This window comes from Hemiscyllium ocellatum, chromosome 2 (genome assembly GCF_020745735.1).
Source record: "Hemiscyllium ocellatum isolate sHemOce1 chromosome 2, sHemOce1.pat.X.cur, whole genome shotgun sequence".
In the NCBI taxonomy this organism is placed as follows: domain Eukaryota; kingdom Metazoa; phylum Chordata; class Chondrichthyes; order Orectolobiformes; family Hemiscylliidae; genus Hemiscyllium; species Hemiscyllium ocellatum.
This window is the reverse complement of record NC_083402.1, coordinates 78934-103894: the sequence shown is the minus strand read 5'-3', so window position 1 is coordinate 103894 and position 24961 is coordinate 78934. Positions and strand designations below refer to the sequence as shown.

The window sequence follows — 24961 nt, the reverse complement described above, 5'->3', positions numbered from 1 at the left end:
GACAAATATGGTCTGCAAGAAATAATTTTGGTTTGGGGTAAGGCAGATTTTATGGAAGTAAGACAAGATCTGGCCAAAGCAGACTGCATATAGCTACTTGAGGGTAACTCTGCAGTGAAACAGTGGGAGGCATTGAGAAAGGTACAGACCCAACAAGTTCCCTTTAGGGTGGAATATAGAAGCCCAAGCCCAGAGATCCTTAGACTGGAAAGAAAGAAGAGAGACGTATAACAGGTACAACAGGAGCAAATTAATAGAAAGTGAGGAGTGGATTCTATGAATGCAATTATGAGAGCAAAGAAGGCACATGAGAAAATGCTGATGGGCAAGATGAGGGAGTATCCCAGGATATATTGTAAGAATATCAAGGGAAAGAGAATAACCAGGGAAAGAATAGGGCCTATTTGGACCAGTCTGTGCATGAAGGCAGAAGACATTGAGCAGATATTATGTGAGGCATAGAGTAATACAGCATGGAAATAGGCACTTCGGCCCAAACTGGTCCATGCTGACCATACTGCCCACTCAGCTAGTTTCAATTGTCTGTATTTGGTCCATATTCCTCTCAATCCTTCCCATCCGTGTACATATCCAAATGTTTTTCAAATGTTGTTATTGTACCTGCCTCAACAGCTTTGTCTGGTAGCCCATTCTGTATACTCATCAGTCTCTGCATGAAAATCCCTCTAGCCTGGCCAACCTCTCCCTATAACTGCCTTTACTTGGGAGACAGAAGATGCAGATACAGTTCAAGAATATTGAAGTTTATAAGCAGATTAATATGAGAAAGGAGGTTTGCGCAGTGAACAAAAGCCTGGTTCCAGATGAGTCATAGAGTCATACAGCTTAGAAATAGGCTATTTGGCCCGCCATGTTTTTACTGAGCGACAAGCACCAAACTGTAGACATCTCATTTACCTGCACTTGGTACATAGCCCCATACAGCCTGACATTTTAAGTGCTTGTCCAGCTGTTTAGATTAGATTAGACTAGACTTGCAGTGTGGAAACAGGCCCTTCGGCCCAACAAGTCCACACCGACCCGCCGAAGCGAAACCCACCCATACCCCTACATTTACCCCTTACCTAACACTACGGGCAATTTAGCATGGCCAATTCACCTGACCCGCACATCTTTGGACTGTGGGAGGAAACCGGAGCACCCGGAGGAAACCCACGCAGACACGGGGAGAACGTGCAAACTCCACACAGTCAGTCGCCTGAGTTGGGAATTGAACCCGGGTCTCAGGTGCTGTGAGGCAGCAGTGCTAACCACTGTGCCACCGGATACCTGCCTCGATCATCCCCTCAGACAGCACATTCCATATTTTTACCACACTCTGGGTGAAAATGATTTTTCTCAGATCCCCTTCAAACCACATACTCCTCAACCTAAACCCATTCCCATGGATGCATTTGCCATGGGTGAATGATTCTCAAGATCTACCCTACCTCTGCCTGTCTTAATTTTGTATATCTCAATCAGAGCTCCCATTGCTTCCTTTCAGGGAAAACAAACCCAGCCTATCTTCTCTCTCTTCATAATAGAATTTCATCCCAGGGAACAACTTGGTGAATCTGCTTGTATCTTCTCCAGTTCAGTCACGACTGTCTGATAGTATAGATACAATTAAACTGCACACAGTATTCCACCTGTGGTCTAGCCAATGTCCTATAAAGTTGTATCAAAACTTCTCTGCTCCAATATTCTGTAATCCAATGAAGGCAAACATTCCATTTGTTCGCTTCACCACACCATGCACCTTTGGTCATGCCTTCAAGGATTTAAAGACTAGTTTGCCAAGGTCATTTTGTTCCTTGGTACTCTCCAGGGATCTACAATTCATTGTCTAAATCCTTTCCATGTCAGACCTTCCAAAATACATCACTGCATATTTATTAAGATTTAATTACAATATATGTTAATGACTTGAGTGAAGGAAGTGTATTTACTATAGCCAAATATGCAGGCAACACAAAAATTGGATGCAAGGAAGATTGTGAGAGGGATGCAAACAATTTAAAGAGGGATATTCATACATCAAGTGGGCAAGAAGTTGGCAAATGAAGTGCAATCTAAGAAACTGCAAAGGTGTTGAAGAACAGAACATTATTTAAATAAAGAATAACTCTGGAAAGCTGCATCACAAAAGGACTTTGGGATACTGGTGCATGAAACACATGAAGTTAGCACACCGGCTGTAGAAAGAAATCAGGAAAGCTAATGGAGTGCAGGCCTTTATTTCAGGAGGTTGTAGCATATGAGTAGGGAAGGTTGTTGCAATTATAAAAGGTTCTGGTGAGACGACATCTGGAGTACTGTGAGCAGCGTTTGTTCCCTTATTTAAGCAAAGATATTACATTGGAGATGGTTCAGACAAGGTTCATGAGGATGATGCCTGATAACGAGGGATTATGTTATGAACAAAGGCTAAACAGGTTGGGGCTATGCTCATTGGAGTTTAGTGGGCGGCACGGTGGCACAGTGGTTAACACTGCTGCCTCACAGCGCCTGAGACCCGGGTTCAATTCCCGCCCCATGTCTGTGTGGGTTTCCTCCGGGTGCTCCGGTTTCCTCCCGCAGTCCAAAAATGTGCAGGTTAGGTGAATTGGCCATGCTAAATTGTCCGTAGTATTAGGTGCAAGGGTAAATGGAGGGGAATGGATCTGGGTGGGTGCGCTTCGGCTGTTTGGTTAGGACTTGTTGGGCCAAAGGGCCTGTTTCCACTCTGTAAGTAATCTAATCTAATCTAAATTGACTCACCACTGATGTCAGGCTCACTGTCTATAGCACTTTTCTTAATTTGGAGGAGCCAGTATTGTCTGGGGTGGATAAAGTTAAAAATCATACAACACCAGGTTATAGTCCAACAAGTGGCTGATGAAGAAACAGGGTTTTAAAAGCTAGTGCTTCCAAATAAACCTGTTAGACTATAACCTGGTTGTTGTTTGATTTTTAACTTTATACACGTTTCCTCATAAAGGCACCACATTAGCCACCCTCTAGTCTTCTGCACCTCACCCATGGCTATCGATGATACAAATGTCTCAGCAAGGAGCCCAACAATCACTTCTCTAACTGACCACAAAGTTCTGGGATATACATGATCAGGTCCTGGGGTTTATCCACCTTTATGCATTTTAAGACATCCAGCACCTAATATGGCACTTCTCAAGTTATGATTATTTATTTCTCCAAGTTCTCCAGCTTCCATATCCTTCTCCACTCTAAATACTGACACAAAATGCTCATTTATATCTTAGCTATCTCCTCGGTTCCACACATAGAAGACTGTATTCTGTTCTTAGTTATTCTTTTGCCTTTATGTATTTGTAGAATCTCTGATGATTACCCTTAACCCCATCTCATATCCCCTTTTTCCCCACCTTATTTCCCTCTTGAGTATATTCCTATTGCCATTATATGCCCTGAGGCATTCACTGGATCCCAATTGTCTATACCTGCCATCTGCTGCCTTCTTTATTTTGACCAAAGACTCAATTTCTCCAGTCATCCAGCATTCTCCACACCTACCAGCCTTGCCCTTCACACTAATACGAACATACTGTCTCTGTATTCTCGTTATCTCATTTCTGAAGGTCTCCCATTTTCCCATCACCTGTTTACTGCAAATAGCCTTTTCTAATCAGCTTTTGGAAGTTCTTGTCCAGTATCATCATAATTGGCCTTACGCCAATTAGAACTTGAACTTTTCGATCAGGTCTGTCCTTTTCCACAACTATTTTAAAACTAATAGAATTATAATCACTGGCCCCAAAATGCTCCTGCACTGACACCTCAGTCACTTACCCTGCCATATTTTCCAACAGAAGTTCAAGCTTTGCTCCTTCTGTAATTGGTATATCCTCATACTGAATAAGAAAATTCTCTTGTACACGCTTAACAAGTTTTTCTCCATCCAAGCCCTTAACACTATGGCAATCCCAGTCTATGTTTGAAAAGTTAAAATCCTTTACTTTTTCAACCCAATTATTCTTACGGATCACTGAGTTCTCCTTGCAAATTTGCTTCTCAATTTCTTGCTGTCGAATAGGGGGCCTATTGTACTATCCCAATAAGGTGATTATTCCTTTGTTATTTCTCAGTTCTACGTATATAACTTGACTGGATGTATTCCCAAGAATGTCCTCCCTAAGTATAGTCATAATGTTAGCCATAACCAAAAATGCCATTCCTCCTGCGCTTCTGCCCCAGTTTCTTTCCTCCTATGTATCTGTGGCTACCAGTCCTGCCCTTGCCTGAGCCACATTTCTGTAATAGCTGTGATATCCTAGTCCCATGATCCCATCCATGCCCTGAGTTCATCAGTCTTACCTGTCAGGCCTCCTGCATTGCAATAAATGCATTTTAATTTATTAGTCTTAATTCTCTTAGGTTAGTTTTATTACCTTATATTGGCCTGAACTTTCCCAGTTACATCCAAGTACAGCTACCTGTTTTTAAAATATACATTTTTCTAACTTATGGCAATTTGTCAACAAATCTAATTGCAATTTCTGAACAGTAAGCTTGCAGTTTTTCTATAGTGTCACACAGCTAACTTAGAAACTGACCATAAAACCTTCAATAAATACATGAGGTGAAAGGATTAGTAAAGACACATGTCAGCTCATTGCAGTCTTGAAAATTGTGATGAAGAATGAAGAAATGGCAGAAGAATTGAACCCATTCTTTGGTTTTGTTGTCTTAAGAGAGGAGCTGAAAATGTGTTGCTGGTTAAAGCGCAGCAGGTCAGGCAGCATCCAAGGAACAGGAAATTCGACGTTTCGGGCAAAAGCCCTTCATCAGGAATGAGGAAAGTGTGTCCAGCAGGCTAAGATAAAAGGTAGGGAGGAGGGACTTGGGGGAGGGACGATGGAGATGTGATAGGTGGAAGGAGGTCAAGGTGAGGGTGATAGGCCGGAGTGGGGTGGGGGCGGAGAGGTCAGGAAGAAGATTGCAGGTTAGGAGGGCGGTGCTGAGTTCGAGGGAATCGACTGAGACAAGGTGGGGGGAGGGGAAATGAGGAAACTGGAGAAATCTGAGTTCATCCCTTGTGGTTGGAGGGTTCCCAGGCGGAAGATGAGGCGCTCTTCCTCCAACCGTCGTGTTGTTATGTTCTGGCAATGGAGGAGTCCAAGAACCTGCATATCCTCAGTGGAGTGGGAGGGAGAGTTAAAGTGTTGAGCCACGGGGTGGTTGGGTTGGTTGGTCCAGGCATCCCAGAGGTGTTCCCTGAAGCGTTCCGCAAGTAGACGGCCCATCTCCCCAATATAGAGGAGGCCACATCGGGTGCAACGGATGCAATAGATGATGTGTGTGGAGGTGCAGGTGAATTTGTGGTGGATATGGAAGGATCCCTTGGGGCCTTGGAGAGAGGTAAGGGAGGAGGTGTGGGCACAAGTTTTACATTTCCTGCGGTTGCAGGGGAAGGTGCCGGGAGTGGAGGTTGGGTTGGTGGGGGGTGTGGACCTGACGAGGGAGTCACGAAGGGAGTGGTCTTAAGAGAGGCACAAATTATCTGCCAGAAATGTTTGCAATCAAAGGGAGCAATTGAAGGAAATCTTTACCAGTAAGAAAATTTTGCTGGGATAATGGCTGACAAATCCCAAGGACCTGATCATCTACATCCCAGAGTATTCAAAGAAATGGCACAGGAAATATTGGATGCTTTGTTGGTCATCTGCCAAATTTCTGTCATCTCCCACAGATTGTAAGGTGGAAAATGTAACCTATTTGAAGACAAAGTGAGTGAAAAACAATTACAGACCACTTAACCTATCATAATTGTGGAGCAAATGCTAGATTCTGTTGTAACAGACATGATAACAGAACACTTGGAAAGCACAAGTTTGGACAAAGCAAGCATGGATTTATGGAAGACAAATCTTGTTCAATGCATCTACTGAAGTTTTTTGAGGATGTGATGTATAGAATAGATAAAGGAGAGCCAGTGGATTTGGTGTGTTTGGAGTTTCAGAAAGCCTTTGATAAGGTCCCCAAGAGAGGGTTATTAGGTAACAATGTACATGGGATGGGGGCAATGGCATGAAATGAGAATTAGTTGATAGTCAGGAAACTGAGTGTGGGAATAAATGGGTCTTTTTCCAAGTCACAGGCTTTAACCCACTTGTTCACGATGTGTAGAAATCACCTAATGTGGGGACCAAATGCAACATTTGCTGCTGACATAAGATTTGGTGGCATTTCGAGCTGTGAGCAGGAAGCAAGGAGGTCTCAAGGGAATTTAGACAGGTTGAGCGAGTGGATTAATAGATGGCAGATGCAATACGTTGTTGTTAAATGTGAACTTATACACTTTGGTGTGAAAAACAATAATCAAGAGTATTATTTAATTGATGTACCATGAAGAATGGATGTTTAAGGGGATCTGGAGGTCCTTGTATACCAGTAAATGAAAGTAAACAAACATAAAATTTGCTGGAGAAAGCCGCATCTGGCAGCATCTGTGGAGAGAAAAATAAAGTAAATACTGAGTCCAGTATTTATCTTCAACTTAGGAAAAAGGTATCTGAGAGATTGGTTTGACTGGGCTTGTACTCACTAAAGTTTAGGAAGATGTAAGGGGATCTGAATGCAACACACAAAATTCTAACAGCACTGGACAGACTCAATGCAGGGAAGACGTTTTTTCTGTTTCTGGAGTCCAGAACTCAGGCACACAGTCTCAGGTTATGAGGTAGACCATTGAGATGAGGGAATATTGTCTCACTCAGATAGTGGTGATCCTGTGGAATTTTGTACAAGTCATAATTTTAGATTTTAAAGATATCAAGCAGTATGAGAAGAACACAGGAATATTGCATTGTGATAGAGAATCGGACATGATAGTATTGATTGGCAGAGCAGGCTTGAAGAGACAAATGGCCTGCTCTTACTCCTTGGTCCTGTATTCCTATCTGATAGACGCCAAACATAGGGTGTTGTTGGGATGGACAGAAAGACTAGGAAAGTGGCTCAGTTATCCCTGTCTGCAGGGTTTGCTGGGATTATCCTTTTAGCTTGTCAGGACTCATTCCTCCACTACTTTCCTTCTCCAAATGCTTTCACTTGGTTGCAGGAGATATAGAACGACTGGTTCACACCTATCAAAAAGTCTCTGACCTAGGTTAAAAGCCACAGCTTGCAGAAGTGGTGAGACTTTCTTAAGGCTTAAGATGTTTTTACTTCAGATAAAAGGGCAAATTTCTTCATTGGAGTTTAGAAGATTAAGAGGAGACTTAATAGAGACGTACAAGATAATACATGGCTTGGAAAAGGTGGACGCTAGGAAATTGTTTTCATTAGGCGAGGAGACTAGGACCCATGGACACAGCCTTAAAATTAGAGAGGGTAAATTCAGAACAGAAATGCGGAGACATTTCTTCAGCCAGAGAGTGGTGGGCCTGTGGAATTCATTGCCACAGAGTGAAGTGGAGGCTGGGATGCTAAATGTCTTCAAGGCAGAGATCGATAGATTCTTGTTGTCTCGAGGAATTAAGGGCTACGGGGAGAATGCGGGTAAGTGGAGTTGAAATGCCCATCAGCCATGATTGAATGGCGGAGTGGACTCGATGGGCCGAATGGCCTTACTTCCACTCCTATGTCTTATGTTCTTATGGTCTTTCTGGAGATCCGAAGGACTTGCCCAAACATTGTCAGCTACAGTCTGTTCAGCTACCCAGGAGTTGTTGTCAAGCAGAAGGTCTTTGCCATCAACAACTGGCCACCACCCTCTCATTCCTGATGAAGAGCTTATGCACAAAACGTCAACTCTCCTGCCCCTCAGATGTTGCCTGACCTGCTGTATATTTCCAGTGCCACACTTTTGACTCCCACCACCCCACAGCTCTCTCACCACAATCTGAGTAAAAAAAAAATTCTTCTTTACAATCCTTAACTTTGTCAGCCATTATAATTGCTATAGTTTTTTAAACACCGACTGTTGTCAGTGTAGACTTTTAACGTATTTCCTCAATCCAGCTCAGCCAAATTATGCCTTATGCTTTCATAATTTACTATAGTCAAATTTAACGCTCTTGTTTCAGATTGAACTTGCTCACTTTCAACGGTACTGCAAAATTCAATCATACTATGGTGTCTCATCCCCAACAGTCTTTTACAGTAAAATTATTAATTAACCTTCATTATTCCATAGTACTGGACTCTAGTTGGGCTCCTTGAGAGCAGTCTCCGTTAAATGCTGCCTTAATGTTAACAATCATAGTTGATTGTATGTCGCAGTTACTCTCCGCTCACCTCTGCGGTTCAGTTTTTTAACCATGTTTGGGCCAAGTCTGTAACGAGGTCGGGAACCAAGTGGCCCTGATAGAACCAACTTTTAAGATTAAAATGTTGCTTACATTTGTTTCCTAGGAGATGACACCATTAAAACCTGGGATATGAGGAATTTTCGGAATCCTTTGAATGTGGCATCGGGTCTGCCCAACATCTTTCCAATGTGAGTTTCTGCAGCACTGCATAAAAAAAATCTGACATTAATCAATACTGTTCCTTTCTTTACCACCAGAACTTTACAACGAATCGAGTACTTTTCAAGTGTTTGTCACTGTTGTAAAGAAGTAGTGCAAAACTAACATGGAAATTTAAGAGCGAGTCATTGGGTAAATACCATTATTACCATTTGTTGCCACTCCCATCAAGAAGTCTGCTTTCAAGGCCAGTCGTGTATCAGTAGCCACACTGAAATATGTCATCTACTTGCTGTCTAGGTTGCCCCCCTCCCTTGTTGCCTTCTACTTGTTCTCGAGGAGGGATATCTGAAGCTTTCAGCTCTGAGCAAATGGCCAAAATACTGACTGTTTGTTTCTGGATCTCATCTTTGAAGTTTCTTTCAAAGGCGTGACCCACTCTCACTAGTATCCTTAGATACAGATGAGGAAGGATACCATTTTGTCTGGGACAACACATCCATCCCAGGACAAGCCAAACAGAGACATGGAGAGAATTTCCAGAACCATGTCATTCCAACCAGAACTCCATCAAGAAACACATGGATTTGGATCCCACCTATACCCTCTGAGAAAAAGAACTGGAAATGACATCACCAACCCAAGGAAATCTAAACTCGCAAATAGAAAGCCCTTCACTGGAGGCTCACTAGTATGATGATGAAATGTCTGAAAAAGAACCTTGCAGCTCAGCGAGCAAACCTACATCCAGTGGCTAGAAAGTCTTGGGTTGTTTTCTCTGAAGTGGCAGAGGCTGAGGGGAGACTTTATAGAAGTGTATAAAATTATGAGTTGCATAGGTTGACGGTTAGTTTCATTTTAGCAAAGTTGAAATATCTAAAACTAGGGGACGTGCATTTAAGGTGACAGGGACAGGATTTTTACTCTGCAATGTGCTGCCAGGGATGGTGGTGGAGGCAGATACAATAGGCATGCTTAAGGGCTTTTAGATAAGCACATGAATATGGACCAAGGGCTGGCAGAAGGAATTAGTTTAATTTGGCGTCCTGTTCAGCACAACATTGTGGGCTGAAGGGCCTATTCCTGTGCTGTTCTGTTCTATGCTGAAAATGTGTTGCTGGAAAAGCGCAGCAGGTCAGGCAGCATCCAAGGAATAGGAAATTCGACGTTTCGGGCATAAGCCCTTCATCACGAATTCCTGATGAAGGACTTCTGCCCGAAACATCGAATTTCCTGTTCCTTGGATGCTGCCTGACCTGCTGCGCTTTTCCAGCAACACATTTTCAGCTCTAATACTCCAGCATCTGCAGACCTCACTTTCTCCTGTTCTGTTCTGTGTTCTGTGACCTTCCCTGCACAAAGTCATGCTGCCTCTTGTTAATAAGTGAATAAATCTTATCCCGAAGAGTCTTCTCAAATAAGTTCTGTACCACTGACTCACCAGTCTGGACTTTTCTGGATTATCCGTAGTGTCCTCCTTATTCGAATGAACTTTGGCTATTCTCCAGTCCTCTGGGACCTCTTCTGTGATTCAAGAGGATACAAAGATTTCGTACATGGTCCCAGCAATTTCCTCACTTGCGTTGTTCAGCATTCTGGGATAGATCCTAACCCAGGCTGAGTGAGTGGCCAAAAACTTCACAGGTGGAATATAATGTGGGAAAATGTCAAATCATGTGTTTTGGCAGGAAGGATAGTGGCACGAAATGATGTTTAAATGGGGAAGACTGCAGAAGGCTACACCATAAAGAAATTTGGGAGGCCTTGCACCTGAATCACAAGAAGCTAGCATCCAAGCTCAGTAGTAACCAGGGGTGACAATTGCAATGTTGGCCATGAATTGAATTTAGTGTCACATGTACCAAGGCACAATGAAAAACTTTGTCACAGAGTTAAGTAGCATAGATAGTAAATAATAGGTAAACAGTGGCAAAAACAAAAGAGAGTTATTAGTAATTTTTCAATGCATGCTATTAGTTTAAAGAGTGTAGAACGGTTGTAGGAAACAGGAAAGTTAGTAATGCACGCGAGAACTCGCAAGGAGTCAAACATGTCCAGCACCATCTTGCTCCATGGAAAGTTATTTCAAAGGAAATAAGGAGGTCTTGTTAAGACAATACAAGGCACTAGTTAGACCACAATTGGAATGCCATGAACAGTTTTATTCCCATGCTAGCATTGGAGTCAGTCCAGGGTATGGACTGATTCTCTGCTAGAACATAGAACATAGAACAATACAGCACAGAACAGGCCCTTCGGCCCACGATGTTGTGCCGAACATCTATCCTAGATTAAGCACCCATCCATGTACCTATCCAATTGCCGCTTAAAGGTCGCCAATGATTCTGACTCTACCACTCCCACGGGCAGCGCATTCCATGCCCCAGCGCACTCTCTGGGTAAAGAACCCACCCCTGACATCTCCCCTATACCTTCCACCCTTCACCTTAAATTTATGTCCCCTTGTAACACTCTGTTGTACCCGGGGAAAAGGTTACTGACTGTCTACTCTATCTATTCCTCTGATCATCTTATAAACCTCTATCAAGTCACACCTCATCCTTCGCCGTTCCAATGAGAAAAGGCCGAGAACTCTCAAACTATCCTCGTACGACCTATTCTCCATTCCAGGCAACATCCTGGTAAATCTTCTCTGCACCCTCTCCAAAGCTTCCACATCTTTGCTAAAGTGAGGCGACCAGAACTGCACACAGTACTCCAAATGTGGCCTAACCAAAGTCCTGTACAGCTGCAACATCACTTCACGACTCTTGAATTCAATCCCTCTGCTAATGAACGCTAATACACCATAGGCCTTCTTACAAGCTCTATCCATCTGAGTGGCAACTTTCAAAGATCTATGAACATAGGCCCCAAGATCCCTCTGCTCCTCCACCTTACTAAGAACCCTACCATTAACCCTGTATTCCGCATTCTTATTTGTCCTTCCAAAATGGACAACCTCACACTTGGCAGGGTTGAACTCCATCTGCCACTCCTCAGCCCAGCTCTGCATCATATCTAAGTCCCTTTGCAGCGACAACAGCCCTCCTCACTGTCCACAACTCCACCAATCTTTGTATCATCTGCAAATTTACTGACCCACCCTTCGACTCCCTCATCCAAGTCATTAATAAAAATTACAAACAGCAGAGGACCCAGAACTGATCCCTGCGGAACTCCACTTGTAACTGGGCTCCAGGCTGAATATTTACCATCTACCACCACTCTCTGACTTCGACCGGTTAGTCAGTTTTCTATCCAATTGGCCAAATTTCCCTCTATCCCATGCCTCCTGACTTTCCGCATAAGCCTACCATGGGGAACCTTATCAAATGCCTTACTAAAATCCATGTACACTACATCCACTGCTCTACCCTCATCCACATGCTTGGTCACCTCCTCAAAGAATTCAATAAGACTTGTAAGGCAAGACCTACCCTTCACAAATCCGTGCTGGCTGTCCCTAATCAAGCAGTGTCTTTCCAGATACTCATAAATCCCATCCCTCAGTACTCTTTCCATTATTTTGCCTACCACAGAAGTAAGACTAACTGGCCTGTAATTCCCGGGGTTATCCCTATTTCCTTTTTTGAACAGGGGCACAACATTCGCTACTCTCCAGTCCCCTGGTACCACCCCTGTTGACAGTGAAGACGAAAAGATCATTGCCAACGGTACTGCAATTTCCTCTCTTGCTTCCCACATAATCCTAGGATATATCCCGTCAGGCCCGGGGGACTTGTCTATCCTCAAGTTGTTCAAAATGTCCAACACATCTTCCTTCCTAACAAGTATCTCTTCTAGCTTACCAGTCCGTTTCACACTCTCCTCTTCAACAATACGGTCCTTCTCGTTCGTAAATACTGAAGAAAAGTACTCATTCAAGACCTCTCCAATCTCTTCCGACTCAATACACAATCTCCCACTACTGTCCTTGATCGGACCCACCCTCGTTCTCGTCATTCTCATGTTTCTCACATATGCATAAAAGGCCTTGGGGTTATCCTTGATCCTATCCGCCAAGGATTTTTCATGCCCTGTCTTAGCTCTCCTAATCCCTTTCTTCAGGTCCCTTCTGGCTATCCTGTACCCCTCCACTGCTCTGTCTGAACCCTGTTTCCTCAACCTTATGTAAGCCTCCTTCTTCCTCTTTACTAGACATTCAACCTCCCTCGTCAACCAAGGCTCCCTCACACAACTATTTCTTTCCTGCCTGATAGGTACATACATATCAAGGACACGTCGTATCTGCTCCTTGAAAAAGTTCCACATTTCCACCACATCCTTCCCTGACAGCCTATGCTCCCAACTTATGCTCCTCAAATCCTGTCTTACAGCATCGTAATTTCCCTTCCCCCAATTGTAAAATCTACCCTGTTGTGCGCACCTATATCTCTCCATAACCAAGGTGAAATTCACAGAATTGTGGTCACCATCACCAAAATTTTCACCCACTAACAAGCCCATCACTTGTCCCGGTTCATTACCGAGTACCAAATCCAATATGGCCTCCCCTCTGGTTGGACAATCTACATACTGAGTTAGATATGGAGGGATTTTCTCATGAGGTTAAGTGGGTTGGATCCAGAGTCTTCAGAATTTAGAAGACTGAGATATACAACATTCTTTGAGGGCCCACCAGGGTAAATGTGGAAATATTGTTTCCCCTTGTGGAAATGTCAAGGACCCAGAGTGTGTAATCACAAAATACGGGGGCTGCCCATTTAAGACAGAGATGAGAATAAATTTCTTCCCTTTAGAATTCGCAAATCTGTGGAGTCATAGAATCCCTATTGTGTGGAAATAGACTCTTCATCCAACAAGGCCACACCGACCCTTCAAAGAGTAACCCACCCAGATCCATTTCCCTACCGTACTATCCTATATTTACCCCTACTAATGCACCTAACCTACACATCCCTGAACATTATGGGCAATTTAGCATGGCCGATTCACCTAATCTGGACATCTTTAGATTGGTGCAGGAAACTGGAGCACCTGAAGGAAACCCACGTAGACACAGGGAGAATGTGCAAACTCCACACAGACAGGCACCCGGGACTGGAATCAAACTTGGGTCCCTGGTACTGTGAGGCAGCAGTGCACATCACTGAGCCACCGTGCTGCCTTATTTTTTAGCAATATTTTTAAAATCTGGAATTGTTTAAAGGGTGAACCAGAAGGGCACCAATATCCTGGGAGGTAGGTTTGCTAGCACTCTTCAGGGGGGTTTAAACTAATTTGGCAGGGGGATGGGATCCAGACTTGTAGTCCAGCAAGTAGGTTAGCTGTTTTTCAGGATGTCCAAGAATGTAGGGAGGCTGTGGAGAAGGTAGCACTGACAGGGAATACTTGCGGACACAGAGATGGGCTCAAGTGTGTATACTTCAACGCAATGAGTATCAGAAATAAGGTGGGTGAACTTAAGGCATGGATCAGTACTTGGGACTACGATGTTGTGGACATCACGAAAACATGGATAGAAGAGGGACAGGAATGGTTGTTGGAGGTTCCTGGTTACAGATGTTTCAGTAAGATGGGGGTTGGGGGGGTGGTAAAAAAGGAAGGAGGGGTGGCATTGCTAATTAGAAATGGTATAATGGCTGCAAAAAGGCAGTTCGAGGGGGATCTGCCTTTGGAGGTATTATGGGCTGAAATCAGAAATAGGAAAGGAGCAGTCACCTTGTTGGGTGTTTACTATAGGCCCCCCAATAGCAGCAGAGATGTGGAGAAACAGATTGGGAAACAGATTTTGGAAAGGTGCAGAAGCCACAGGGTCGTAGTCATGGACGATTTCAACTTCCCAAATATTGATTGGAAGCTCTTTAGATCAAGTAGATTGGATGGGGCGGTGTTTGTGCAGTGTGTCCAGGAAGCTTTTCTAACTCAGTATGTAGATTGTCCGACCAGAGGGGAGGCCATATTGGATTTGGTACTTGGTAATGAACTGGGACAAGTGATGGGCTTGTTAGTGGGTGAGCATTTTGGTGATGGTGACCACAATTCTGTGACTTTCACCTTGTTTATGGAGAGCGATAGGTGCGTGCAACAGGGTAGGTTTTACAATTAGGGGAAGGGTAAATACGATGCTGCAAGACAGAATCTGAGGAGCATAAATTGGGAGCATAGGCTGTCAGGGAAGGATGTCATTGAAATGTGGAACTTTTTCAAGGAACAGATACGACGTGTCCTTGATATGTATGTACCTGTCAGGCAGGAAAGAGATGGTCATGTAAGGGAACCTTGGTTGACGAGGGAGGTTGAATGTCTTGTAAGAAGGAAGAAGGAGGCTTACTTAAGGTTGAGGAAACAAGATTCAGACAGAGCGTTGGAGAGATACAGGATAGCCAGGAGAGAGCTGAAGAAAGGGATTAGGAGAGCTAAGAGAGGGCATGAAAAATCTTTGGCGGGAAGGATCAAGGATAACCCCAAGGCCTTTTATGCGAATGTGAGAAACATGAGAATGACGAGAATGAGAGTAAGTCCGATCAAGGACAGTAGTGGGAGACTGTGTATTGATTCGGAAGAGATAGGAGAGGTCTTGAATGAGTACTTTTCTTTAGTATTTACGAACGAGAGGGACCGTATTGTTGAAGAGGAGAGTATGAAACGGACTGATAAGCTTGAGGAGATACTTGTTAGGAAGGAAGATGTGTAGGGCATTTTGAAAAACTTGACGATAGACAAGTCCCCCGGGCCTGACGGGATATATCCTAGGATTATATGGGAGGCAAGAGAGGAAATTGCAGAACCGTTGGCAATGATCTTTTTGTCTTCACTGTCAACGGGGGTGGTACCAGGGGACTGGAGAGTGGCGAATGTTGTGCCCCTGTCAAAAAAGGGAGTAGGGATAACCCCAGGAATTACATAGTCTTACTTCAGTGGTTGGCAAAGTAATGGAAAGTGTTCTGAGGGATTGGATTTATGAATATCTGGAAAGACACTGCTTGATTAGGGACAGCCAGCATGGATTTGTGAAGGGTAGGTCTTGCCTTACAAGTCTTATTGAATTCTTTGAGGAGGTGACCAAGCATGTGGATGAGGGTAGAGCAGTGGTTGTAGTGTACATGGATTTTAGTAAGGCATTTGATAAGGTTCCCCATGGTAGGCTTATGCGGAAAGTCAGGAGGCATGGGATAGTGGGAAGTTTGGCCAGTTGGATAGAGAACTGGCTAACCGGTCAAAGTCAGAAGTGGTGGTAGATGGTAAATATTCAGCCTGGAGCCCAGTTACAAGTGGAGTTCCGCAGGGATCAGTTCTGGGTCCTCTGCTGTTTGTAATTTTTATTAATGACTTGGAAGAGGGAATCGAAGGGTGGGTCAGTAAATTTGCAGACGATACAAAGATTGGTGGAGTTGTGGATAGTGAGGAGGGCTGTTGTCGCTGCAAAGGGACTTAGATATGATGCAGAGCTGGGCTGAGGAGTGGCAGATGGAGTTCAACCCTGCCAAGTGTGAGGTTGTCCATTTTGGAAGGACAAATAAGAATGCGGAATACAGGGTTAACGGTAGGGTTCTTAGTAAGGTGGAGGAGCAGAGGGATCTTGGGGCCTATGTTCATAGATCTTTGAAAGTTGCCACTCAGATGGATAGAGCTTGTAAGAAGGCCTATGGTGTATTAGCGTTCATTAGCAGAGGGATTGAATTCAAGAGTCGTGAAGTGATGTTGCAGCTGTATAGGACCATGGTAAGGCCACATTTGGAGTACTGTGTGCAGTTCTGGTCGCCTCACTTTAGGAAAGATGTGGAAGCTTTGGAGAGGGTCCAGAGGAGATTTACCATGATGTTGCCTGGAATGGAGAATAGGTCGTACGAGGATAGGTTGAGTGTGCTTGGCCTTTTCTCATTGGAACAGTGAAGGATATGGGGTGACTTGATAGAGGTTTATAAGATGGTCAGGGGAATAGATAGAGACTTTTTCTCCGGGTGCAACAGTGTGTTACAATGGGACATAAATTTAAGGTGAAGGGTGGAAGGTATGGGGGGGATGTCAGGGATAGGTTCTTTACCCAGAGAGTGGTGGGGGCATGGAATGCGCTACCTGTGGGAGTGGCAGAGTCAGAATCATTGGTGACCTTTAAGCGGCAATTAGATAGGTACATGGATAGGTGCTTAACTAAGGCAAATGTCCGGCACAACATCGTGGGCCGAAGGGCCTGTTCTGTGCTGTATTGTTCTATGTTCTATGTGTTGAGAATGGCTCACTGAGTATATTTAAGACTGATTGAGTATCCATAGACAGTATGTTTTTTAATCAGCAAGAGAATCAAGCATTATGATGTAAAGGAGAAAGTGAGGTCTGCAGATGTCTGGAGATCAGAGCTGAAAATGTGATGCTGGAAAAGCACAACAGGTCAGGCAGCATCCAAGGAACAAGGGCTTATGCCCAAAACGTCGAATCTCCTGTTCCTTGGATGCACTATGATGTAAAGGCGGGAATGTGGATGAGAACATTATCAGATCAGCTGTGATCTCATTAAATGCTAGAGCAGACACAATGGGTTGAATGGTCTACTTCTGCTCCAATGTCTAATTGTCTCCAAATTTCTCTAGAGCTTCAAAACCCTCAAAGATTATGTACTCCTCTAGTTCTGAGGAAGTCATATTGTACTCAAAACATGAACTCTGTTTTCAGTCCACAGGTGTTGCCAGAGCTGCTGAGTTTCTCCAGCACTTTGATTTTATTTCACATTCTGGCATCTGCAGTAATCTTGCTTTTACCTGATTTACTTCCTATACCATTGCCTTCAGCTCTGGAAAGTCCTCCATACAATTTCTGTAAAGCTCTTGTCCTTCATTAAGGACCACTCTCCATGGGAGACTGGTTAGCAAGGTTAGGATTTCACGGAATGCAGGAAGAACTAGCCATTTGGATACAGAACTGGCTGAAAGGTAGAAGACAGAGGGTGATGATGGAGGGTTGTTTTTCAGACTGGAGGCCTGTGACCAGTGGAGTGCCCCAAGGATCGGTGCTGGGTCCTCTACTTTTTGTTACTTACATAAATGATTTGGATGTGAGCATAAGAGGTACAGTTAGTAAGTTTGCAGATGACACCAAAATTGGAGGCGTAGTGGACAGTGAAGAGGGTTACCTCAGATTACAACAGGGTCTGGACCGGATGGGGCAATGGGCTGAGAAGTGGCAGATGGAGTTTTATTCAGATAAATGCAAGGTGCTGCATTTTGGGGAAGCAAATCTTAGCAGGACTTATACACTTAATGGTCTCACATTCCTTGTAGTCTTTGGTGATCTTGGTGCGAACCATCATTGTTCTTCCCTCAGGCTGATGTGTCTCATCTTCCTAAATGGTCTTCCTGAACAGGCTGGGGCTGTTTCCCCTGGAGCGTCGGAGGCTGAGGGGTGACCTTATAGAGGCTTACAAAATTATGAGGGGCTTGGATAGGATAAAAAGATAAAGTCTTTTCCCTGGGTTCGGGGAGTCCAGACCTTGAGGGCATGGGTTTAGGGTGTGAGGGGAAAGATATAAAAGAGATCTAAGGGTTAACTTTTTCATACAGTGGGTGGTACATATATGAATAGGAAGGGTTTGGAGGGATATGGGCCGGATGCTGGCAGGTGGGACTAGATTGGGTTGGGATATCTGGTTGGCATGGATGGGTTGGACTGAAGGATCTGTTTCCATGCTGTACATCTCTATGACTGTATTAAGGTTCCCCTTAAAAGCCTAAGCTTTTAGCAATCTGCTCTCATCCTACTTTAGTTGTCACATTATCAAATTTGCTTCATAATACTTTGTGAAATGCTTTGTGACTTTTATGTCAAGGCTCAGTATGAATGCTTTATGTTTGCCTTGTAGACTTGGTGAGGAATGAGCCTTCCACAATGTTAATGTTCTCTCCTTCAGGACGGATTGCTGCTTCAGCCCGGATGATAAGCTGCTGGTAACTGGAACATCAGTGAAGAGAGGACAGGAGAACGGAAAGCTGCTGTTCTTTGACAGAGAGACATTTCAAAAATTGTATGAGATTGAGGTCACTGATGCAGTGAGTCATTTCATTTAATAATTTCTCTTTCATAGTTCCCAAAGGGAGCTGAGAGGACTTTGTGACATCTGAGCTTATCATGTTATTCCCTGCATTCGTCCCTGCTCTGCTCTGCTGCACTCCCAGTCTGAGAGGTAAATGTCACAAATCTATTCAGAAAGCAGGGTCGCATGATGCTGGCAGCTGGAAGCTGGTGACCAAACATTTGTAACTGGGAAATTGCTATAATTCATTGATAAATGAAGTATCCACAGGATAATTGTGCTGATTTTAAGGGGGGCGGGGGGGTGTTTATGATCACACGTATCTAATATAGGCAGATGATGATTTATTGCTGGTAGCCTATGAGAAGTAGCAGTTTCGATGTGGAACTTTGTTTAATTAGGCAAAGAAAGTCCTTTATGATCCTTGACAATGAGAATGCTTTCCTGATTCTGGAACCATTCTGTAGAGTGGAGGATAAAATCAATCTAGATCTATGTCCCAGTGGTGTCACATTCCTTGTAGTCTTTGGTGATCTTGGTGCAAACCATCATTGTTCTTCCCTCAGGCTGATGTGTCCCATCTCCCGAAATGGTCTTGCCCCTCCCTTCTCTCCTAACCCTATTGACATACCTTATTTTGGGGACTGGCCATCAATCAAACTTTTTGAGAAGGTGACCAAGCATGTCGATGAGGGTAGGGCAGCTGACGTGGTGCACATGGACTTCAGTAAAGCCTTTGATAAGGTTCCACATGGTAGGCTGTTAGAGAAAATGTGGAGGCATGGGATTAAGGGTGATTTAACAGTTTAGATTAGAAACTGGCTTTCTGGAAGAAGGCAGCAAGTGGTGGTTGATGGGATATATTCAGCCTGGAGTCTGGTTACTAGTGGTGTTCCACAAGGATCTGTTTTGGGACCACTGCTGTTTGTCATTTTTATAAATGACTTAGACGCGGGCATAGGTGGATGGATTAGTAAGATTGCAGATGACACTAAAGCGGTGACAATGTGGAAGAATGTTGCAGGGAGACCTGGATAAACTGCAGAACTGGGCTGGGAGGTGGCAATTGGAATTCAATACAGCTAAATGTGAGATGATTCACTTTGGGAAGAATAACAGTAAGGCAGAGTACTGGGTCAATAGAAAGATTCTTGGTTGTGTGCAGAGGGATCTTGGTGTCCATGTACAAAGATCCCTAAAAGTTACCACCCAGGTTGATAGTGCTGTTAAGAAGGCATACGGTGTGTTAGGTTTTAGTGGTAGAGGGATTAAGTTCCGGAGCCGTAATGTCATGCTGCATCCATACAAAATGGTCGTGTGGCCTTACTTGGAATATTGTGTACTGTTCTGGTCTCCCCATTACAGGAAGGATGTGGAAGCGTCGGAAAAGGTGCATAGGAGATTTACCAGGATGTTGTCTGGTCTGGAGGGAAGCTTTTATGAGGAAAAGCTGAGGGACTTGGGCCTGTAAGGCTAAGAGGCAATTTAATAGAGAGATAGAAGATGATCAGAAGATTAGATAGAGTTGACAGTGAGAGTCTTTTTCCTAGGATGATGACGTCGGCTTGTACAAGGGGGCATAGCTGCAAATTGAGGTGTGATGGATTTAAGACTGATGTCAGAGGCAGGTTCTTTATGTAGAGAGTGGTAACGGTGTGGAATGCCCTGTCTGCCAATGTAGTTAACTCAGCCACATTAGGGGCATTTAAACAATCCTTGGATAAACATGTGGATGATGTTGGGAGAGTTTGGGGGATGGGCTTAGATGAGTTCACAGGTCGGCGCAACATCAAGGACCAAATGGCCTGCTCTGCGCTGTATTGTCCTACATTCTATGCTATGCTCGTCACCAGCTACTCAGGAGTCAGATGAGCATTGACCCCTTGCCCATCTCCATTTGAAGGTTGTTTTCATTCTTTCTAAGAGGCAAAAACCTCCAGAAGCTGGATTCCAAGATAGACAAACAGAGGCTGGAAGAACACAGCATCCCAGACAGCATCAGGAGGCGGAGATGTCAATGTTTCAGGTATAACTCTTCTTCAGGACTGCATCAGTACAACATCCTTCATCCAGGCTGAGCTGGAGCAGTTCAACTTCACCCACACGTCTTCTCCGCCCTCAAATTCACTTGGTCCATCTTTGACACCTCCCTCCCCTTTCTTGACTTCCCCATTTCAAAGTCCGGCAATGGTCTACAGACGGGCATTTATTATAAGCCCACAGACATTCGCAACTACCTGGACTACACCTCCTCCCACCCAGTATCCTGCAAGAACTCCATCCTGTTCTACTAGTTCCTCCACCTCCACCGCAACTGTTCGGGGGAGGAGACATTCCACTCCCAAGCATCCTAGGTATCCACCTATTTTGAATAATGCGCTTTCTCCCTCTTGTCTTCCAGACAGCCCTCCACCACACTGTCTCCATCCCCGTTCCACTGCTCTAACCCCCTCAAATGCAATAAGGGCTGTATCTCCCTTGTCCTCACCTACCATCTCACCCGTCTCTGCCAGTCCTGAAGAAGGGTTACACCCGAAACGTTGACTTCTCCACCTTCTGATGGTGCCTGGCTTGCTGTGTTCTTCCAGCCTCCTGCTCATCTACCTTCATTCCTTCTAAGACCAAAATCATCTTATTTTCGTGACATTGAAAATAGCGCGTGAGTCAAAACCTTGATGATTCTCATAACTTCTCTGTTTTCAAGAAGAGGTTAGTTTATATTTGCAGGTTAGTCACAAATGTGACAGTTAGGTGAAGTCTTGTGTTACACAGGGAATACCAAATATGAAAGCTCATTTAACACAGATGTAAGTAAACCTTAATTCTCAACAATTGGAAAATCATGAGTCAAAATGGTTTTACGTAATAAATAAGAGAAGGCAACATTCAGTCCATCAAGTCTGCCCTGCTATTTATTAAGGGTGTGCCTGATCTTGCATTCAACTTAACATTTCCATGTGTTTTCATGTGCCTTGATTCTTGAAGACATTAAAAAAAGCTGTCCATCCCAGCCTGTAACACATCCAATAATGGAGATGCCATAAGCCTTTTGGGCAGAGAATTCCAAACATTTGCAATCCTTCAAATGAAGAAATCTCTCCTCATCTCAGCCCTAGATGATCTGCTCTTTATCCTGAGGCTCTTTCCCGTGTTTTAGATTCCCTGACCAGGGAAAACAGGCTCTGTGTTTACTCTGTAAAGCTCCTTCAGATTCTTATATGTGGCATACCTGAGATCGTGTCTCATTTTCCTAAACTTGAGAGATTACAAACCCAATTTGCTCAGGCTGTCCTCCAACAAGAACCTTCTGATTCCAAGATCTGATTTTGTAAACTTTCACTGTACCACTTCCAACGTTAGTACTTCCTTCCATAAACGCCTTCTTCCTCTTGACAAGAGATTCAACTTCTTTAGTAAACCACAGTTCCTGCACTCGACCACTTCCTCCCTGCCTGACAGTTACATACTTATCAAGGATATGCAGTGGCTGTTCCTTGAATAAATTCCACGTGTCAATTGTGCCCATCCCTTGCAGTTTCCTTCCCCATTCTGGATCAGTGGTGCTGAAAGAGCACAGCAGTTCAGGCAGCATCCAAAGTGCAGTGAAATTGACGTTTCGGGCAAAAGCTTTTCAACATCCTATTCATCCTACATCTTGTCTAATTACATCATATTTCCCTTTTCCCCCAGCAATAACTCTTGCCCTGTGATATATGCCTAACACTTCCCATCGCTCATAAGTGAGGCACTTTCAATTTGTGAATAGTTGTGCTAGGTTTTCAATTATCTATAATGTACTTTGAAAACTTGGAGCAATGTACAGTGGGTGTCACGGTGGCACAGTGGTTAGCACTGCTGCCTCACAGCGCTAGAGACCCGGGTTCAATTCCCGACTCAGGCGACTGACTGTGTGGAGTTTGCACATTCTCCCCGTGTCTGCGTGGGTTTCCTCCGGGTGCTCCAGTTTCCTCCCACAGTCCAAAGATGTGCAGGTCAGGTGAATTGGCCATGCTGAATTGCCCGTAGTGTTAGGTAAATGTAGGGGAATGGGTGGGTTGCGCTTCGGCGGGTTGGTGTGGACTTGTTGGGCCGAAGGGCCTGTTTCCACACTGTAAGTAATCTAATCTACAGAGTTATGTATCTCGTTTTGCTGATTTACAAAGCAAGATACAAAAATGGGGATGACACAAACATGCTACACAGAGATGTAACAAGTTGAGCAGACAATAAGATGGCAAATGGGCTACCACAGGGAAGCATGAAGTGATTGATTGAAACAGATTTTGCTTTTCAAATGTGCAGAAATTCCAAGATGTTCAGAGAGACTTGGCTACACTTGTATGAGGACTGCAGAAAGCTAGTATGCAGGTACAGCAAACAACTGAGAAGGCAAATAGCATGCTGGTCTTTATCACAGGGGGTTTGGAGAACTAGGAATAAAGTCTTTTTAAAATTGTCAAGAGCACACCTGGAGCACCGTATATCGCTATGGCTTCTACGTTTATGGAAGGAAGTACTAACGTTGGAAGTGGTACAGTGAAAGTTCACAAAATCAGATCTTGGAATCAGGAGGTTCTTGTTGGAGGAGAGCCTGAGCAAATTGGGTTTGTAATATCCCAAGTTTAGTAAAAAGAGACACGATCTCAGGCATGCCACATATAAGAATCTGAAGGAGCTTGACAGAGTAAATACAGAGATTGTGAGGATGAGACGTGAAGGCTCAATTAGGGTACTTGAGAGTTATAAGTTAGCCAGAAAAGACCTAAAGAGAAAACTAAGAAGAGCCAGGAGGAAACATGAGAGGTTGTTGGCCGATAGGATCAAGGAATATCCTAAAGCTTCCTCTATGTGTATCAGGAATAAAAGAATGACTACAGAAAGATTCGGGCCAATCAAGGATAATATAGGGAACTTGTGTTTGGAGTCCGAGGAGAAAGGTGAAGCACTAAATGAATATTTTTCGTTGTCTTTTTCCAATGTGAATACCAATGTTGTCAAGGAGAATACTGAGAAACAGGCTACTCGTTTAGATGGCATTGAGGTTCACAAGGAAAGCGGTGTTAGCAATTCTGCAAAGTGTGAAAATAGATAAGTCCCCTGGGCCAGATGGGATTTATCTTTGGATTCTCTGGGAAGCCAGGGAGGAGATTGCAGAGCCTTACACTGTGATCTTTATGTTGTCATTTTCTACTGGAATTGTGCCAGAAAACTGGAGAATAGCAAATGTTGTCCCTTTGCTCAAGAAGGGGAGTAGAGACAACCCTGGTAATTATAGACCAATAAGCCTTATTTCAGTTGTGGGTAAAGTGTTGGAAAAGCTTATAAGAGAGAGGATTTATAATCATCTAGAGCGGAGTAAGTTGATTAGGAATAGTCAACACGGTTTTGTGAAGGGTCGATCATGCTTCACAAACCTTATTGAGTTATTTGAGATGGTGACCAAACAGGCGGATGAGGCTCCAGCGGTTGATGTGGTGTATATGAATTTCAGTAAGGTGTTAGGTAGATTTTTGCAAAAAATATGGGGGCATGGGATTGAGGGCGATTTAACGGTTTGGATCAGAAATTGGCTAGCTGAAAGAAGACAGAGGGTGGTGGTTGATGGTAAATATTCATCCTGGAGTTCAGTTACCAGTGGTGTACCGCAAGGATCTGTTGTTCATTTTTATAAATGACCTGGATGTGGTCGTAGGAGGATAGGTTAGTGAATTTGTGGATGACACTAAGGTCGGTGGAGTCGTGGATAGTGACGAAGGACGTTGTGTATTACAGAGAGACATAGATAAGCTGCAGAGTTGGGCTGGGAGGTGGCAAATGGAGTTTAATGCGGAAAAATGTGAGGTGATTCACTTAGGAAGGAGTAAAAGGAATGCAGAGAACTGGGTGAATGGTAAGATTCTTGGCAGTGTAGATGAACAGAAAGATCTCGGTGTCTAAGTACATAGATCTCTGAAAGTTGCCACCCAGGTTGATAGGGTTATTAAGAAGGCATACAGTGTGTTAGCTTTTATTGGTAGAGGGATTGAGTTTGGAGCCACGAGGTCATACTGCAGCTGTACAAAACTCTGGTGCGGCTGCACTTGGAGTATTGCATACTGTTCTGGCCACCGCATTATAGGAAGGATGTGGAAGCTCTGGAAAGGATGCAGAGGAGATTTACTAGGATGTTGTATGGAGGGAAGGTCTTATGAGGAAAGGCTGAGGGACTTGAGGTGTTTTCATGAGAGAGAAGAAGGTTGAGAGGTAACTTAATTAAGAATTATAAGATAATCAGAGGGTTAGATAGGGTGGACAGGGAGAGCCTTTTTCCTCAGATGGTGATGGCTAGCACGAGGGGATACAGCTTTAAATTGAGGGGTGATAGATTTGGGCAGATGTCAGAGGTAGTTTCTTTACTCAGAGAGTAATAGGGGCATTGAATACCCTGCCTGCAACAGTAGTAGACTCGCCAACTTTGAGGGCACTTAAATGGTCACTGGATAAACCTATGGATGATAATGAAATAGTGTAGGTGAATTGGGCTTCAGATTGGTTCCAC

General features: G+C 44.0%; 1 protein-coding gene across 2 annotated transcripts in view; it reads left to right on the top strand.

The window, feature by feature from the left end:
* The window catches only part of LOC132826318 (WD repeat-containing protein 70), a 209799-nt gene that overhangs the window by 131954 nt on the left and 52884 nt on the right, over positions 1-24961 (top strand). For both annotated transcript variants that reach the window (XM_060842153.1, XM_060842145.1), the window contains exons 12-13: positions 8377-8461; positions 18301-18439. In XM_060842153.1, coding sequence (XP_060698136.1) covers positions 8377-8461; positions 18301-18439 — 224 coding nt within the window. The remainder of the gene's footprint in view (positions 1-8376; positions 8462-18300; positions 18440-24961) is intronic.